The sequence below is a fragment of the Anabrus simplex genome, chromosome 8, assembly GCF_040414725.1.
Source record: "Anabrus simplex isolate iqAnaSimp1 chromosome 8, ASM4041472v1, whole genome shotgun sequence".
NCBI classification, from domain to species: Eukaryota; Metazoa; Arthropoda; class Insecta; order Orthoptera; family Tettigoniidae; genus Anabrus; species Anabrus simplex.
Genome location: NC_090272.1, coordinates 116,909,881 through 116,930,368, shown reverse-complemented (window position 1 = coordinate 116,930,368; position 20,488 = coordinate 116,909,881). Strand labels below are relative to the sequence as shown.

The 20,488-nt window shown below is 40.8% G+C and overlaps 1 protein-coding gene across 1 annotated transcript in view; it reads right to left on the bottom strand.

Moving 5' to 3' along the window:
• Positions 1 to 20,488, bottom strand: part of LOC137501865 (terpene synthase-like) — a 63,084-nt gene that overhangs the window by 36,155 nt on the left and 6,441 nt on the right. The window contains exon 2 of the mRNA XM_068228979.1: positions 7,838 to 7,992. Within this exon, the coding sequence (XP_068085080.1) occupies positions 7,838 to 7,992 (155 nt within the window). The remainder of the gene's footprint in view (positions 1 to 7,837; positions 7,993 to 20,488) is intronic.

Genomic DNA, 20,488 nt, shown 5'->3' with positions numbered 1-20,488 from the left:
AAAAGGAAAAATAATCTTGTGTAGTAATTAACTGACATTTACAGTAATTCATATCTTTCCTGATGTCACCCCATATACCAAATATATACATTTCTTGAGGTGAATGTAAACCACCAGAAAGTGCTAATAGTAGTAGTTTACCTAAGAAATACAGAAGATATTGAAATGGACCTGCTGAAACTTACACCATGTTATGTACACATTATAATCTTCAGTGATTTCAACATAAACCTTCTAACTCAGACTGAATCCACAGACTGTTGTTCATATCAATGGACATGACTATCTTATTATATGCAACTAATCACGTACACATATGCAACAAAACTCAACCCATACTCTTAATAGTTGACTGTGACAAATGATCCCCAGAAAGCTGTCAAGCATAGACAAATATAGTATATGTTTCTGGTATCCCTAACACAAAATCTCATTTATCTCTGTTACTCACTGCGGGTGCCCAAGCATATACATGACAGCGACATGACTAATGCAAACTTATGTCAACTATAATATGACACGGATGTGTCTTGATTTAGCTCACTACTAGAACACTAAGACAAGCATGTTCCTATTTGACAGGCAAGGATTCTCGTGGTTAAATGGTGAGATGAAAGTAGCAATGGCCCAATGCAATGTTTTGTGCTGTTGGTACAGGGTAACAAAAAAAGCAAGCAGTCTCTTATGGAACACAACAAAACAACTTATTAGAAACAGTAAACTTAAATATATCTTAAATCAAACTAAAAGTCTTAATACTGCTAATGCGTGGAGTCAGTTACATACAACAGGCATAGGAAAAAACACAGAACCTCATATCCCAACACTATTGCTTGACACACTTACCACTTCACTGGTAAACAAATAAAAGAAACTCAATTTCCATCCAGATTTCTACCACATCAAGAAGACAATTACCTACATACGGAACCATTTTTTTAACATTGTACTCTCAGTATAAATGAAGTAAAAAAGCCTTAAATTCCATTAAATCTGAAATGAAAGGATCGTATCATATTCCAATATGCTTCATAAAATATGTTATTGACACGGTCTTGCCAATTGCTGTCTAAACACAATAACTTTCCTGGTCATTTGGAAGGATGCTCCGGTAACTCCAGCATCAACACTGCATTGAGCGCATCCTGAAAGTAGCATCAGTGTTTGCGTCGTATCTGAGAAATACATATATTCAGTCTGTCTACAGCAACCCCTATATAATTTGTGGATGATAGAAACCAACATAAAATGCACTTTAAGGTTTATTTACAACATATGTCCTAAAATACTGAGAAAGGACACTGGCATATTTGAAACAATTAAACTAATTATCTGATTGTTCTTTTCACAGTCTTCAGGATCCTGAAATCGTGATGTTACTGATTAGTCAAACAACTCACTGAACACAATACAGTTTTACAAGTCATCTCCACCTTAATTTTCAATTTCAAAAGACCTTGAGCAGCAAGAACTAGCATAAACAATAATCAGCTAAATCACAGCAAATCAAACGCATTAGAGATAAACATGAATACTTTACAAATTTACTTGCATCATGATTTATCTACGAGGCAGCAGCTCATGACATTTGTATTGCATGAAGGTCACAACATTATTGGATGTCACCAATTCTGAGACAGGAAGCTAGGGGGGAGATGGGCTTCTAACCTCAAGCAAGCTTAATTACAGCAAATAATCACTACTAAGTATCTCTCAGATAAAACGTGACTAATGCAGTGTTAAAAAATATCTCATGAAATTTTTCATCAGATTACTGCCCTATAACTATACTAACCCTGCTTGTAAAAGCATTTGAATGGCTAGTACATTATCAACTATTGAATATCTCACAATTCATTAAATTTTAGATTCTTTCCAATCTGGCTTTAAGAAAGGCCACAACACGGCACTTCTTGACGTAACAGATGATATTAAGCATGTTATGGATAAACGGCAGATAAAGGTACTCGTGCACCTTGATTTTAGTAGTGTATGTGAAATAGTCAACATGAAATGGCTTCTTTTGAAATTGCGCTCCACTGGTTTTGACAAGATAGCATTCAATTTCTTTATATCTTATCCCACAAATCATCATCAATGTGTTTCAGCAAACAATGTTACTTCCCAATGGGCTAACAGATTATCTGGTGCCCCTCAAAGATCTGTGCTGGAACCTTTATTATTCATGCTGCATATCAACAGCCTCTCCTCTCCACTTCTTCACTGTACATACTATCTATATGATGATGACTCACAAGAATATTACCATACTTGTACAGATGGTACTTGCAAAGCAGTCTAATATAAGAATACGGTACTAACAACAACTTGTTACATAAACCTAAAATTATTCCTTAATCATCAACCAACGAAAGATGCAGACCATTATAACTGGACACCAGAAATTCTGTACCTGTTCACCGTTGTTACTAACAGTGTACATTTCTAATTCTGACTTAAACCCATGGGGACCAGCAACTACAGCTAGTTATTTAATAAATGCTATTCACCAGCTGAATAACTGTTAATCATATTTAAGACATACAGTAGTACCCATCATTGATGGGACAATCACTTAGCATGTGCATGAGTTGTGTCCACCCCTTACATTGTTGCCCAGATTCTGAGGCACATCAGTAGGCATGACTCTCTCTGTCAGTGGCTTCTCATGACACAGTTGATTTCTTGCCTTCTGTGGCCCTTTGTAGTTTCATATAATTTCTTTTTCTTTTTTTTGCATTATTGCTGATATTGTTTTGATCTCTTCCTGCTGTATAAAAGAAAGCCAAGTATCGGGTTAATATTTGAAACAAACAACACAAAAGTGGTCATAATCAACCTCATGACTAACAAGAAAGGCAGAAGAAGTGGTGGATTTTATGGAGAAAGAGGATATAGAAATGATGGGGTTGAGCAAAGTTAAAAGAGAATAGGGAAACGATATACACACTATACTGGAGTGGTGGCAGAGAGGAAAAAAATGGAGTGGGTCTGACAATTCCAAAACAGCTGGAAGAGTACTGTATGTGGATAAAGTACGCTTGGTCTTGCTGAGCCATATGCTGCACTGCCGTAGTCTGGCCGAGATAAAATATGTGTCCTATAAAATCGTAGGAGCACTGTGCGGTCAGCCCCCCAATTATTGCTGCTAAGAAACTTCATGATATTCAGCTTAGTGCACTGCATTTTTAACTGCCACACATGTGACTCCCACTATAATTTGCTATCGAAAAGGAGCTCAGGAAATCGGTAAGTGTCAACTACAGGAATAGATACATTTCCTAAATAAAGTTCAGGAGGAGGGTGAAGAAAACGTTGGCAACAAAAATGGACAACACAGGTCTTTGTGGTGGAAAACCGAAAGCCATGTTCGAAGGTCCACAGCTCCACTCTCCTAATAGCTTGCTGTAATCGTCACTCTGCGACTGCCATATTACGCGAGCTATAGTGCAGAGCAAAGTCATCCACATATAGCGACGGTATGACTGCTGAACCAGCAGCAGCAGCAACAATATCGTTTATAGCAATCGCAAACAGAGCGACACTAAGAACCAATCCCTGTGGGACTCCATTTTCCTGAACGTGGTACTGCGAATATGTCCTCCCTACTCGGACACGGAATAAATGGAGGGACAAAAAATTCGCAATAAATACCGGCAAGTGACCTCGGAATCTCCACTGATGCAGGACTGAAAGGATACCATATCGCCAGGTGGTGTCATAGGCCTTTTCTAAGTCAAAGAAAACAGCTACCAAATGCTGTTTACGAAGAAACGCATCCTAGATAAAGCTCTCCAGGCATACCAAGTGGTCAGTGGTTGAGCGAGCGGCTTGAAAACCACACTGGTACTCGGACAAGAGTCCTTGTTTCTCCAGACACCACACAAGTCGCCGATTTACAATCCTCTCAAATAGCTTACAAAGGCAGTTTCTGAGACAAATCGGTCTGTAACTTCCCGCATACTTTGGATCTTTGTAAGGCTTGAGGACAGGAATAACTATGCCCTCTCACCACTGAGACGGAAAATCACCCTCTATCCAGATTCGGTTGAACACACGAAGGAGATATAATAGACTCTCGTCACTAAGGTGTCTCAACATATAGTTATGGATATTGTTTGGTCCAGGAAGTGTCCTTGCAAAGCGCTAAGGCGCTGCGGAGTTCTCACTCCATAAAGGGCACATTATAGTCCTCTGAAGCTTAAGTGGCAAAACTAAGGTGATGACGTTCTGCCTCCTGCAAATTGACCACAGTAGGCTGCCTACGATAACGTTTATGAGCGAGGAAATCACTTTGGTAATTCCTGGAACCAGATACACCCGCGAAATGACTAGCTAGATGGTTAGCAATCGAGAGTGGTTCAGTGACGACACTCCCTGCAATGGAAATTCCTGGTACAGAAGATGACCCTTTGATACCCGAAATACGCCGAAGTTTAGTCCACACTTGAGATGATGGAGTATGTGACGTCATTGAAGACACATATCTCTCCCACGAAGCTTTCTTACTTTGGCGAATAAAAACTCGCGCCTTAGCGCAGTTTTTTAAATGTTACGAATTTGACCACAGTACGCTGCCTACAATAACGTTTATGAGTGCAACGGGGTTTTTTGATAGCTGCTGCAATTACTTCGTTCCACCAAGGAACGAGTTTTCGGTGAGGAGTCCCTGAGAAGGATGGAATGAATTCCTCAGCAGCAGAGGAGGAGCCTCAACAGATTTTTGTTTGAACAAAGTAAGGACGATGGGAAAATGATAACTGTCACAGAGATCATCGTATGTATTCCACCGAAACAGCGGAACCAACGTTCGGCTGCACACACTTACGTCTATGCGAGAATATGTGCCGTAACGTACACTAAAGTGAGTTGGTTCCCCTGTGTTCAAAATACATAAATCCAGCTCTGTTACTAATGTTTCCGGTTCTCTTCGCTGGGGGCAAGGCGTCTCAGAGCCCCATATAGGGTGACAGGCGTTAAAATTGCCCAATAAGAGGAAGGGAGGGGGAAGTTGACCTACAAGATCAGTGACATCATTTATGCTAAGAGGCTGGCCTGGTGGAAAATAAACATTACACACTGCTGCTATGACATGCAACGGAACGCGAAGTGCTACAGCCTCCAGCGGAGTTCTTAGTGGAATCTCTTCGCTGTAGGTATCAGAATGGACAAAAATGCCAATGCCACCAGAAGCCCGGTGAGCATAATGTTGTTCTGTCGAATATAGTCGAAAATTTCTCAAGACCGTATGAAGATCTGGTCGGAAATTTGTTTCCTGAATACAGACTATACTCGCCGAATACTTGCTAATTAGCTAGCGCAGCTCAGCAAGATGCTGATCATAACTGTTACAATTCCACTGTAACAGTGCCATAAGGGCGACTTCTGAGGTTTAGGTTAGAAGCAGCGTAATGCTACCTAACCTACACTCACATCCCCATCCGAAGATCGAGATAAATGCTCCACGTGCATGTCTTGAATTTCTTCGACGTTGTCTGGGGACAGGATTTCTTCCTACAAGGGGAGCGCGCAGGTTTTCGAGGAGGAAAACCCACTGGCGCAGAATCAGACCCTCCAGGTGGAGGGCGTGAGGCCCCATTTGTAGGAGATGTAGAACATCTGGTAAGGGCGCTCTTCTTCCCCGCCATCGATTCTTGTTTAGACGGGCTGGGAGGTGACCTCCCAGCCCTAGTCGATGATGCCGCCTCCGCCAGCTTAGGCGAGGCTTTCGCCGACCTTGTGAGGGAAGCAGAAGTCTTCTTCCTTGCTGTGCCAGCATAGGTTTCTTACCCGGCACAGGCTTTATGGTGGTCAAAGGCCGGGATGGACCCACCTTCGAGCTCGTTCTCTTTGTGGCGTCATGGAAGGTGTTTCAAGGGAAAATTATGAACCTGGGAGAGACTGTGCTATCATGCTGAAGTCTAATGCCTTGGCCGGGGCATTCAGAGAATTAAACTTACGGTGCGCTTCCTGGTAGGAAAGACCATCAAGGGTCTTGATCTCCTGGATCTTCTTCTCACTCACATGTCGGACAGTTCCGATCTCGAGGAGAATGAATACCAGAGCAGTTAGTGCACTTGTACAGAGTTGTGCACTCCTCCGCACCGTGAGTTACTTTTCCACATGTACCACACACAGACTGATTCAAACGAGATACCATGTGTCCGAATCTCTGGCATTGATAGCATTGCATAGGAAGCGAGATGTACGGCCTTACACCGCAACGATAGGTTGTTACCTTGACTTTGTCTGGCAACAATGACAATTTGAAGGAGACTATGAACGCACCCGTGGCAACGTCTTCACCGCTGACTTTGCATGTGATACGCCGGACGTGGGTCACACCTCGGTGCTTCATGTCTACCATCAGTTCATCGTCAGTGTTCAGAACGAGATCACAGTGGAAAATAACTCCAAGAACCAGATTCAAGGTATTGTGCTTTTCCACTTTGACGGGGATTTCACCAAAGTGGTCGCACTTAAGCAACCGATCTCCTTGAAGCACAGAGCTCGTCCTTAGAAGCAAACCACCATTGCGCATTTTCTTAAGGTCCTCAAGTTCACCGTATACACCTTCAATGTGTCGACTGAATAGAATCGATTTGAACAGCTTAAAATCGTGCCCATTGGTTCTGGTAGCAACCAGGAACCTAGGGAAGCTGGAACCTAGACTAATACGCTACGCTTGTTCCCCCTTAGGGAATCAAAAGTTAAAGACTTGGGTAGTGAACTACCCAACGAGACAAGGAAAGGAAGAAGTAATCGGACCATACGGATATGGGAAAAGGAATAAAGGAGGGGATAAACTAGTTGAGTTTTGTGAGAGGAACGGAATGATGGAATGATTGTGGGCAGTATATGGTTTCAGTAGAAAAAACAGCAGGAAAATTACAAGATATAGCTAGGGTGACCGAAGAATAAAATCAGTAATTGATTACTTTCTGGAGGAAAGGACAAAATCACACACAGTTGACAGATGCAATAGCTTTAGCAGGAGAAGCATTTGATGAAGATACAGTTGTGATAGCAAAAAATGAGAGTGGGGAAAATGAAAAAAATTAAAGGAGATAAGAGGCAGTAAAATAAAAGTGTGGAAATTACAAGATAAGATAGAAATGTTGGTCAACATGGAAGGCATTTAAGAGACTGCACACTGGAGTTGGCATATCGAAGACCAACATGAGAAAATGGGGATTCATCTGCGACTCCACACTATGCAAATGCAGTGAAGATCAGACCATGAACTATCTCCTTATCTCCAACCAAGTCTTCTCCTCAGAACCTGATTGATGCCACCAAGGCAGCGTGTGAATTGGCTAGATACTGATCACACTACATTTAAATTTTATTTGTGTAGTATAGGCCCATGTGATGTGATATTACCTTGTCTCCAGAAATGATATGATTGTAGTACCAATTTTTGGATGTATTTTATTTTAGTACTATCTTTGGCATTTATGCTATGTTTCTGGCACCATTAAATAAAATCTTCGAAACCATAAAAGTGGGTGGTGAGATATAAAATCCAATATCATTATTATTAGAACAAACTGTGATCTTTAATAACCTATGCAATCTGTTATTTAGCTATTTAAATATTCCAATATCCACTGCAATTTTGATTATTGTAAAGTACAATAGAATAGAATGTTATGCAAAAAATTCTGGACTGTATATCTTCAGACCTTCTATGTTATTTTTTTTTCTCAACTGCTGACAACTAATTTCATAGCAAGAAACCCTAAACCCAGACATATTACTGAACCGAATACATCTACAAATCTTGCCACTCATCCATTAAAATCATAAAACAGTAAGACATACACTCGCAACTTACAGTAGACTAGCATTATGAAGCATTTGTACAATATCACCAACCACGTTCAATTTATCACAGGGAATTTTCAACCAGTAGTTGAATGCATGTGCTAACTTGGCTCGAATCTGCTTGCCAGGAACTTGCAAAATGTACTTGAAGGGTTGGAGAAGCTTCTGTAAGTAAACAAAATAACATATTTACCAGCATAATTCAAATTCCATTTACATTGCATTCAGTTAAATATTACATCATTATCAACAAAACAGTTTAACACCTCAACAACAAACTTACAAATCCCTCTGAGAGAATTTTCTTATAAAAAAATTATGATGAGAGAAATTATAGTGGCGCATAATCCATGTGTTTTAATTTAATTAAGGAATGCTACAGTATATAACAAAATATTGAATTTTGTGTGATAGGTCCTAACTTATAGTACTATTTACATAAAAATTTCCACCATTTGGCGGAGTTAGCTTATCTGTAACTTGTCAATGTACACTGACTGACAGAGCAAATGCAACACCAAGAAGGAGTGGTTGGAAAGGGATGAAAGTTGGGGAAAAAACAGAGACGGCACGGACGAATAATTGATGTATATTTCAAACCGATATGCAGGTTACACAATGCGCACGGCATCGACTCAGTAGGATGTAGGACCACTGCGAGCGGCGATGCACGCAGAAACACGTCGAGGTACAGAGTCAATAAGAGTGCGGATGGTGTCCTGAGGGATGGTTCTCCATTCTCTGTCAACCATTTGCCACAGTTGGTCGTCCGTACGAGGCTGGGGCAGAGTTCGCAAACGGCGTCCAATGAGATCCCACACGTGTTCAATTGGTGAGAGATCCGGAGAGTACGCTGGCCACGGAAGCATCTGTACACCTCGTAGAGCCTGTTGGGAGATGTGAGCAGTGTGTGGGCGGGCATTATCCTGCTGAAACAGGGCATTGGGCAGCCCCTGAAGGTACGGGAGTGCCACCGGCCGCAGCACATGCTGCACGTAGCGGTGGGCATTTAACGTGCCTTGAATACGCACTAGAGGTGACGTGGAATCATACGCAATAGCGCCCCAAACCATGATGCCGCGCTGTCTAGCGGTAGGGCGCTCCACAGTTACTGCCGGATTTGACCTTTCTCCACGCCGACGCCACACTCGTCTGCGGTGACTATCACTGACAGAACAGAAGCGTGACTCATCAGAGAACACGACGTTCCGCCATTCCCTCATCCAAGTCGCTCTAGCCCGGCACCATGCCAGGCGTGCATGTCTAAGCTGTGGAGTCAATGGTAGTCTTCTGAGCGGACGCCGGGAGTGCAGGCCTCCTTCAACCAATCGACGGGAAATTGTTCTGGTCGATATTGGAACAGCCAGGGTGTCTTGCACATGCTGAAGAATGGCGGTTGACGTGGCGTGCGGGGCTGCCACCGCTTGGCGGCGGATGCGCCGATCCTCGCGTGCTGACGTCACTCGGGCTGTGCCTGGACCCCCCGCACGTGCCACATGTCCCTGCGCCAACCATCTTCGCCACAGGCGCTGCACCGTGGACACATCCCTATGGGTATCGGCTGCGATTTGACGAAGCGACCAACCTGCCCTTCTCAGCCCGATCACCATACCCTTCGTAAAGTCGTCTGTCTGCTGGAAATGCCTCCGTTGACGGCGGCCTGGCATTCTTAGCTATACACGTGTCCTGTGGCACACGACAACACGTTCTACAATGACTGTCGGCTGAGAAATCACGGTACGAAGTGGGCCATTCGCCAACGCCGTGTCCCATTTATCGTTCGCTACGTGCGCAGCACAGCGGCGCATTTCACATCATGTGCATACCTCAGTTACGTCAGTCTACCCTGCAGTTGGCATAAAGTTCTGACCACTCCTTCTTGGTGTTGCATTTGCTCTGTCAGTCAGTGTATGTGGGAGTTTAGTAATGAAAAATCATAGTCATCTTGTTCTGTGGCCATAGACAGATGTCAAAGTGGACCTTCTCATCCCTGATAGTGATAAATCATCAATTAGGATCAAAATGAAATTTATTACATATGAAATGAGTAGTAGGCCTATTATGAAAATGTTAAAATATTTGGGCCGGAAAGAGTAGGGAATACGGAGACGGGCTACTCAACTAAGCAATATGTTGCAGGCTGTCAGTGGAGAGATGGTGTAGAATGACATTACAGTAGAGGAAAATTAATCCTGAGTGGAGTTTTTAAAAGTAGGAAGGATCACAATATGAACATAATGTTACAATTCAAGAGGACAAATTGGGGTAAATATTTGTGTGATGTAGATGTTGATTCCCATAGGGAACCTAAAATATTTGTCCTGAATGAGTAAATTTATAATACCAATATAATGGTCCGTTATTGGACATTATAAATTTTCCAGCTAACTCATTTTTGGTTGCCTGCATTTCGCCCTCGTGTGCTAAGTTAGGCTCGTCAGTTGGCACTTAGCACACCACCCAAGATGCAAGGCTAGTGCATACTGTGGAGGCCACTGCATAGGCTATTTGAAGCCACCAGCAGTGCCAATGCACTATGAGAGCTATGTCTCATTTCCAAAAAATAGATGCCTGCCTGGCCATCAAATGATGTAGATGTTGATTCCCAACTGACGAGCCTAACTTAGCACACGAGGGCGAAATGCAGGCAACCAAGAATGAGTTAGCTGGAAAATTTATAATGTCCAATAACGGACCATTATATTGGTATTATAAATATATGTTTATCATAAGAGGAATTACAGATTGGAATAATGTGCTAAGGTAGATGTTAAATCAATTTTCAACTTCTTTGAAACCATTAATGAGAAGACCAGCTAAACAACTGATAGAAAACCTGCCAATTAATGAAATATTACTGCAAGTAGGCTAAATACATGCAGAAATTCTACAACATACAGGCAAGCAATAAAAAATATTCAAGCATGCCTCTATTTTCAAATCTCCAAATCTGAATATAGCAGTTCAAGTCCAGATTTCTTCGTTTCGAGAGGCAGAAAAAAAACCCAGTCCAATCAGCATCCATGCCATATGATGTTGGCAAGTAAAAAAGGATCTCTGGTGACTCCTAAGTGTTTATGATTAATTACATAATTAGCTTAAAACTCAGTTAAAGATCACGTTTCGAGAGGCAGAAAAAAACCCGGTCCATTCAGCATTCATGTAATATGATGTTGGCAAGTAAAAAAGGATCTCTGGTGACTCCTAAGTGTTTATGATTAAATTAATTAGCTTAAAACTCAGTTAAAGATCACACAATACAACTGAGATTTCTCTGTCATCTGGTAGAGTAAAATGTAACTTCAAAAATTATATGCAGGCAGCCCAAATGTTATTAAAAGAATGCCTGCACACAATAGCAGAGTTTCTAGATGATTTTTTTTAACAAGTTGTTTTACGTCGCACCGACACAGATAGATCTTATGGCGATAAGAAGGAAAGGGCTAGGAGTGGGAAGGAAGCGGTCGTGGCCTTAATTAAGGTACAGCCCCAACACTTGCCTGGCTGCTGATAGTGGGGCTCGAACTCACTATCTCCCGAATACTGGATACTGGCCACACTTAGGCAACTGCAGCTATCGAGCTCAGTTCTCTAAATGATGATTATTATTATATTTATTAATACCATCATTTTAAATTATGTTCAAAATGATCATCCGCGTGGTATATCTTTTCAAAATACCTCGTAGACACATGGAGGACAGAATCTGAAGACAATAATTTTCCTAATATTCAAATATTCTTTCTGAAATGCTTAGTGTTAAAACTAATATTGTAGTGGATTTGAGTTACAGAATTTTCATTTTAAATAAGTTCAAACGTTGCCGACAACTTTAATATTGCTTAACTTACATGGTTCATTCAACTGTTCACTTTGATGTGAAGGAGCCCTAAACACATGCAAGCTTGACACCAAAGAATGACCAGGCAAGTTGGCTAGGGGCGTGCAGCTGTGAGCTTACATCTGGGATATAGTGGATTCAAACCCCAGTATTGGCAGCCCTAAAGATGGTTCCCCATTTTCACACCAGGTAAATGCTGGGGCTGTACCTTAAGGCCACATCCGCTTCCTTTCTCCTAGGCTTTTCCTACCCCATTGTCACCATAAGACTGTGTTGGTGCGACTTTTTTTTTTTTTTTTGGCTATTTGCTTTACGTCGCACTGACACTGACACAGATAGTTCTTATGGCGACGATGGGATAGGAAAGGCCTAGGAGTTGGAAGGAAGCGACCGTGGCCTTAATTATGGTACAGCCCTGGCATTTGCCTGGTGTGAAAATGGGAAACCACGGAAAACCATCTTCAAGGCTGCCGACAGTGGGACTCGAACCCACTATCTCCCGACTACTGGATACTGGCCACACTTAAGCGACTGCAACTATCGAGCTCGGTCGGTGCAACATAAAGTAAATTGTACAGAAACAAACACTTCTTACAAAATTATGTTGACATCCTCATAGTCAATACTTTACGTCCAATTAAGACGAAACTTTACATAGACACGTTTTGACCCGAAATAGAGTTATCCTCAGTAAGACATATATAATGAATTAAAAACATCAGACACACCCAAAATGAAATGTCAGTTAAAATGCATGATGAAAATTAAAAACTGTGAGATGGTGATCGTTAAAACAGTCTTGAGCTGGAAGCCTTTTTGTTTCAAAGTTTTTATTGTCTCTTGGTGTAGTTCAACTAATAGGTCTACCTGTAAACTGTTGGCTTAGCTGTTATGTTCAGACACGGGTTGATATACGTAAGCTGTTACTGAAGTTGAACCGTCTGGATTTTAGTCTGTAAAATGGATAATAATCAAATTGATCCTGGTTTCCACCCTCTTTCGGGGAATTTGGTTATGATGTATTTATTTTACAGTTATTAATCTATCTGGTATGTAAATTTAATCCTTTTATGGTTTGATCTGCATCCTCCTCCAACCTCCCATCCTATTCCGGTATTCCGGTTAGTATATATCATGTTCTAAGATGTGTTCTTTACTTACTTTTCATTACAGGCCCTTTTCTAAAACTCCTTTTCCTTCTGGTTGGTGGATTTAATACTTTACCAAGGTCAGTAATTTTCTGTACACCTTTCCATTTAGGATGCTTTCAAACTTGTACCTTACCACTGTAACTCTACATCCTTTATTAAGCAGGTTTTAATTCTGCTTATGTCAGATACCACTTGTAATATATCATGTTTTATGGGAAATCTTGCCCAATTTCTTAGATTGAATTATTTCACCTTCACTTTAAATATTGAAAGGGGTTTCATGTATTTTACCCATCAGTTGGGGAAGCTAACCGTGAAAATGACTATCACTTAATGTAAAGAAATACCGGTATGTAAAGAGAAAAATGAACCCACCTTTATTGCGGTGATTTGTCACATGTTTTGTCCGCATGTTTTATGTTTTTCTGGGGTCCCCTTGGTGACTATTGTTTGATGTTTTGTTTAAAAAAAGAAGAAGTTGGGACTGATTGGTTTTGGTGGTGTGAGACGTAGGACTCGATTTCACGCGAGATCTACCCCACATATTCTGGTTTGATATTTAATTACCTGTTACTATTTTCATCCCAGTTTTGTTTCAGATTATCTGCGACAATCTCTGTTGTAAACTTTACCTTCTACGTATGGAAGTACTGAATTAGGGAGTGTGCTCTACTCCCTGTGAACTTCGGCCTGGTGATTTTAAGGTGATACCGTTGTTATTAGATAACACCTCTCTGGTTGACCTTCTGTGTCAAGCCTTTGATTCTGCTGATTTTGAAATAATACGTAGTTTAGTAATCGGGAGTTTCACTCCATCGCATGACCTTGTGCTTTGGTGTCAATGACTATATGATCAGTCCTTGTTTAGTCATCGGATCTCTTCAATTAGTTTCGAGAATTCTGCCCTCCCTTCCTGGTATGGATTTCAGTTCCTGTGATACTTTAAGGTATTTATTCCGTACTAAGGTTCTGGTTAAATTTCTCTCCTTATTTCCCTGTTAATTTTACCTATTACTTGTTCCTTTCCTTATCAAATATTTTTCAAAAAAAGACAATACAGATCATTTAACCTTGTAACCTTCTTATTTCTTTATTAAATTTTATGCTTCTAATACTGCGTTATCCTTTGGGACAACGTTGGTAATTATACTCTGAATTTGGTAAGTTGGTACTGATATAAAGGTCACGTTGCAAGATCCACTCCTAGCTCGCTCTCCACTCATTTACCCATTGAGGTAAGTTATCTTTGCATGTTTATTTGATACTGCCGTTTAAATTACCTTGTGCTTGACGACACCACTGTGGAAATTGTGTTGTGGGTGTAAGTGTACGGTGTGTAGTTAACTTGCAACTCGGCACCTCACAGGATTATGTTGTTTTTATTATAACTCGCCCTTGTATGACAGTATGTCTGTGTGTCTGTGGAGTGACTCTGTAAGATTGGGGCTTGAATAATTCCTGTGCACTGAGGCCCTTATTTCTGCTTGAGTTGTGATTGTCACCCAGCTGGTCGTCGGGCCATTATACTTAATTATACTTATTCGGTGCCACTCGTTACAACGTTACTGTGTCTGTACTTAATTGTGTCTCTTATGTGCTGCAGATTACTGTCATTATTTGGTGTATTTATAATTCTCCAAGTAAAAACGTGCACCACTTAGCACATTGGTATGTATTATTACTCCCCCAGTACATCCGCAGCGTCACAGTGTAAATTTGATCCCATTGGCACGTCACACGCTTACATTTTCATTTCACACTGTTCCTTCTTGTAATTCATATTCTGCTTCAGAATTTCATTTCACTCACCTGTACTCTGCTAGTATCTCTTCCTATCACCAGGTTTAGGGGAATTTGTAACAATTTCTTCACCATTATGACCGGTCATATGCCTACTTAATTTGTAACAGAAACATACTAGCCAGAGGTGATTTACTACTCATAATCTGAATTAGTCACAGGTGATCCAATGTCCACCATAATTTCTAACATACCGTAATTAATTATATAGTCATGTAATAAATTTCTTTTAATGGCTGATTCTTTTGATAGTTTGGACCTAATTTTTGCCGTTAGACAACTAATGGAAAAGAACTGGGAAAAAGGGAAAGATCTGATAGTAGTGTTCCTAGATATAGAAAAAGCCTGTGACAGTGTTCCAAGCAGCAAAATATGAGAATCTCTGCATAAACTAGGAGCTCCAAGTTCTCTAATTCGTAAGATCCAATTGCTATATGAAAACTGTGAAAGTAGTGTACAAATAGTGAATGGTAGAACTGTTAGGCGGCGAGAAATAACCTGACACCCTCAGGGAGCCAATGGCTTCGGGTGGATGAGCTCCTTGAGGAAGGGCGGTGGTCCCTCAGTGGAGGAAATGCCACTGGAATCCACTGAAAACCTGATGTCGGGCAGCAGCGTCATCAGTATCGACTTGATGCACAGAGCAATTCATGCTCGAGATGGGTCAAGAGCGGGGAGCCTCAAGCGTCACCAGAATGACTGGTTTTTCGGTTGTGGTACTACGGTGTAGAAGAGAGAGGGACCTCACTACACTATTATTGCCATGAACACTATCATGATAGCTGCTTTAAATGGATCTAATTCGTCATGCGACCCGGCTGACAATCGGCGCTTTTGCGGTTCCAGGCTGTAAAGTGTGAAATGTGCTACTGGGCACGTGCATGTAGGCAACCAATATGCAAAATTTGCGACTGGAAGATCAAAGCAGAATGTGGGTACTTGGAATGTGAGAGGACTTTTAGCTTCAGGAAAACTTCTCCTGATAATACAAGAGCTGGAAAGGTATAATATAGGAGCGGCTGGGCTAAGTGAAACTCACTGGAAAAACAATGGCCATTTTAGGAGTGGTAATCATTGGGTCTACTTTTCTGGAAATGAAGAAAAAAGCAGTAAAGGGGTCGCAATTGTGATCAGTGACAAACTGAATGGCCTAGTGAAAGGATATAAACCTGTTAATGATTGCATTATAACACTAAGTCTCAAATGCAAGCCACTTTCAATCAACATCATTCAGGTTTATGCCCCAACAGCGGATGCGTCTGATGAAATAATTGACCGCTTCTATCAAGATCTTGATGCTACTGTTTCAGCTTTTCCAAGCAGAGAAACAACTATTGTTATGGGAGACTTCAATCCCAAAATTGGTTCAACACAACATGATGAGCATGTCAGAACATCGATAGGAAGATACGGAATTGGAGAAAGAAATGATCGGGGGAACAGGCTTTTTGAGTTTGCAATTCAAAACAGGTTCTATGTCCCAACAGCGGATGCGTCTGATGAAATAATTGACCGCTTCTATCAAGATCTTGATGCTAGTGTTTCAGCTTTTCCAAGCAGAGAAATAACTATTGTTATGGGAGACTTCAATGCCAAAATTGGTTCAACACAACATGATGAGCATGTCAGAACATCGATAGGAAGATACGGAATTGGAGAAAGAAATGAACGGGGGAACAGGCTTCTTGAGTTTGCAATTCAAAACAGGTTCACTATAACTAATACAGTCTTCAAGCATCACATACGGCACATGTACACATGGACATGGCCTGGTGGTCAATATAAAAATCAGATTGACTACATCTTGATCAGTTCCAGATGGAGGTCTTCTGTATTGGACACTAAAACTTGTCCAGGTGCAGTATGTGGCAGTGATCATCAGCTTCTTAGAACAGAAATAAGAATAAAACTTCAAACACCAGTTAAAAGATCACACAGGATACCACAAGTAGTTAATATGTTGTCTTTCAAGGAATCATTGGCGCGAAGAGCCTCCATATTACAGGATCCAGTAACAACTGCAGAAGGGCTGAGGAATGTGACAAAAAACTGGATAGAGTCCTCTTTGAATGAATCTCGAGTACCAAATACTAGAAGGCAACAGTGGATCCCTGACTTGAGCCTCCAGCTTGTAGAAGAAAGAAGGTGCCTTAAAAAATCTGGCATTAACACTAAAGAAAAAAGAGAGCAAATGTCTGATCTTGATAGAAGGATTCAGTCTTCTTGTAGAAGAGATAAGAATAGTTTCCTTAGTAACAATTGTTTTGAGATTGAAGACCATGCAAATCAAAACCACAGCAAGGATCTTTTTGACAAAATTAGAATAATCACTCGAGAATTCAAGCCATATTCCTGGAATATATAGAACTCAAAGGGGGATGATGTTGTGGATATAGAGAATGTTCTGGAAACATGGAGATTGTACTGCCAGGATCTGTACAGTGAACAATGTAATGCACAAGACCAAGTGAAGATAGACAAGCAGTCAGATCCTGAACCTGACATCCTCCGAGATGAAGTAGAAATGGCTTTGAAAATGCTGAGAACTGGAAAAGTGTGTGGACCTGATGGAATAAGTGCAGAAATCTTGAAAGCTATAAATGGTGCTGGAATTGAAATGCTGTTGAAAATCTGCCAAGCAATATAGAATTCTAGAAGATGGCCCAAGGAATGGGTACAGTCAATCTTTGTCCCAATCCACAAGAAAGGATCGAGGAAAAAATGTGAAAATTATCGCTTCATTGCTTTGATTTCACATGCCAGTAAAGTTATGCTTATATCCTGCACAAGAGACTCCAGGCATTTCTAGAGTATCAAATTCCTGAAGTCCAGACTGGATTTATGAAAGGAAAAGGTACTCGAGAACAGATCTTAAGCCTACGACAAATCATAGAAAAGGCTAGAGAATTCAATGTTCCGGTATATCTGTGCTTTATTGACTACCAAAAGGCCTTCGATACTGTCAAATGGAACCATCTTTGGAAAATTTTGGATGACATGGGTTTGCCACTTCATTTGATTGATCTCCTCAAGTCCGTGTAGGGGCCTATAAGGAAAATACAGCCACCGTGAAGTTTCACAAAAAACAGTCTCAGCAGTTTCGTACAAGGGCTGGAGTTCGCCAGGGATGAATCCTGTCACCGTTACTTTTTCAATATCTATGGTGAATATGCAATGAGAACTGCATTAGATGGCTGGGACAAAGGGTTTTCCATTGGGGGATGCAAGATCAACAACTTGAGATTTGCTGATGACACCACCTTGATAGCATCATCTGAAGAGGAGTTGACAGAGCTGATCAAGAGAGTAGAGGAAGCAAGCCTAGAAATTAAATTACACCTAAATCTACAGAAAACCAAAGTCATGATTGTTGATCGTAAGAACAACAACAGTCCACATATCAAACAGATTGGAGGGTATGAAGTTGTACATCAGTACGTATACCTAGGCTCCTTACTATCCAATTCTGGTGGTTCCAAAGATGAAATACAGCGAAGAATTGAAATAGCAAAGGTAGAATGATCCGTCTGCGGAAGATCTGGAAAGATAACAACATCACCATTAAGACAAAAAAGAAGCTCGTTGAATCTCTAGTCTTCTCAGTCTTCTTGTATGGCGCAGAGACGTGGGCCATCCTCAAACGTGATCGTGAACGGATAGAAAGCTTTGAAATGTGGTGCTGGAGGAAAATGTTAAGGATTCCTTGGACAGCTCATCGCACGAACACATCAATCCTGAACCAACTTCAGATAAAAGTTCGTCTATCGTGTAAGGTCTCTCAACGGATTGTACGCTACTTTGGACATATAATGCGCCGAGATGGTAATCTTCAAAAGCTGATTGTTGAGGGCAAAGTCCAGGGAACCAGACAACGAGGACGAATACCAACGTGATGGATTGACATGGTGAACGGCCCTTACAGTGTTCTCTCAGAGTAACCACATTGAAAGCTTTAGATACGGAAGAATGGCGGAGTATGGTTCATCGGCTAGAGGGCTGAATATTATGAGTCACGACGCCTCAGTCATGAGGCAAAACGAAGAAGAATAAGAAGAACTGAATGGTACCAAACAAAGAAAGGAGTACAAAAAGGCAGTGCACTGTCTCCACTACTTTTCCTTGCACCCATTGATGTAATCATTAAAGAAATTAAAGCTGCAGAACCTGGAGATTTGAATGCATTAGTGTTTCAGATGATGTTGCCATCTGGGGAGAAATAGAGCAAGAAGTCCAAAGGAAATTAGATTGCTGGGTCAACATATTTAAGGAATATAAGTTAAATGTAAGAAAAGAACAGTAGCAATGAAATTGAGTAGAACACCCAGCGAATGTGACCTCAAACTTCATAGAGAAAGAATTGAATGTGTAGAAAGCTTCAACTATCTTGTAAGTATTGTATCGAACCACGGAAGTGCTAAATTGGAAATGCAGAACGGAGTGACAAAAGGTTCCACGTTCTTCTATCAGGTACAGAATCTAGTGTGGGACAAAGCAGTTCCTGTAAAAGCCAAAAAATGTTCAAATCTTCCCTCCTGCCAATCATGACATATGGGTTGGAGACCTCTGTGTTATTGAAAAGAGACATCAGCAAACTACAAGCATATGAAATGAAATTTTTATGATCTGCTATGAAAAAAAAAAAAAAACAAGAGACAGTGACCTGTACGATGGAAGAAAGACTACGCATTACACGGTTGAAATGGTTTGGGCATGTGCAAAGGATGGAAGAGACTAGAACCCCCAGACAATACTTGGAAATGGCTGTACCTGGAAGGAGACTAGTTGGACGTCCCAGAAGAAGGTGGCTGAACCAAATAAATGCAGACCTTATCGAGAAGGAACAACACTGCAGGATGTGAAAGGAGAGGAACTCTACAATGACAGGAACCAATGGAGGAATATTGTCCACAAAAGTCCTACCCAGTCCGCTGGAAGAATACCCAGATGATAATGGTACTTTCTTCACTTGACACACTCCACAATTTATTTTGAAGAATGGAAGAGATTAGTTTTGTGGAAGTACTTACTGTTTCCTATATACACACCATATCTAGACATACTCTTGTCATCAACCCATTATATAATAAGTTCCTGGCATCATATTTTGGTGTGTGCATCTAATTTCATCACTCATATTGTGAAAACACTATGACCTTACAGTGGAAGTAGTAGTGAAAATACTTCAGATTTAGAAAGTTGCCAGTATCTGTAGAAACTATAGAAGCACAATACATTATTGTACTAGGGAAATGAGGAGTGAGGTAGTTTCCCGTTGCTTTCCTCACTGAGCCAGAAGTTGCTATTACATATCAGTCTACCAAGCCCACTGAAATCCAAAATGTACAGTAACATTCCATTAACTGATATATTACAGGTAATTAACACCTCTTCAGTAATGCCTAGGCCATCTACGACAGCTGATGGCAGAGCTGTTGAGGATCCAACCAGCCTTAGGGCTGAAGACTGAACATACATACAAGTCTGGGAGTTGGAATGAACTTTAACGCTGCTAATGTTAGAGAATTTGCCTCAAAGGAGCACAGAAATATGTTTTCAGTGAAATGCAAGAAATGTTTCTTCTAAATCTCCAAAATTGCAGCATTTTGCGAAATGGAAATTGTAAGAAGTGTGTAAAGTGCAAAACTAGAAGACATTCATTTCATTCATTCTTACAGCATTGAGGCTTATATTAAGTTAAACACCCCAAAATCAGTTAAAAATTGTTCTCTCAATCCACAACATTCATGCAATTTATTGTTTGTTTTATAGGAGAAAATCCTGGAAATCTGTTCTAACCAAATGATAATATTATTGAAAAAAATTAGATTCATGGCACCACAGACAATAAACCTCACGATTCCGTATTGAC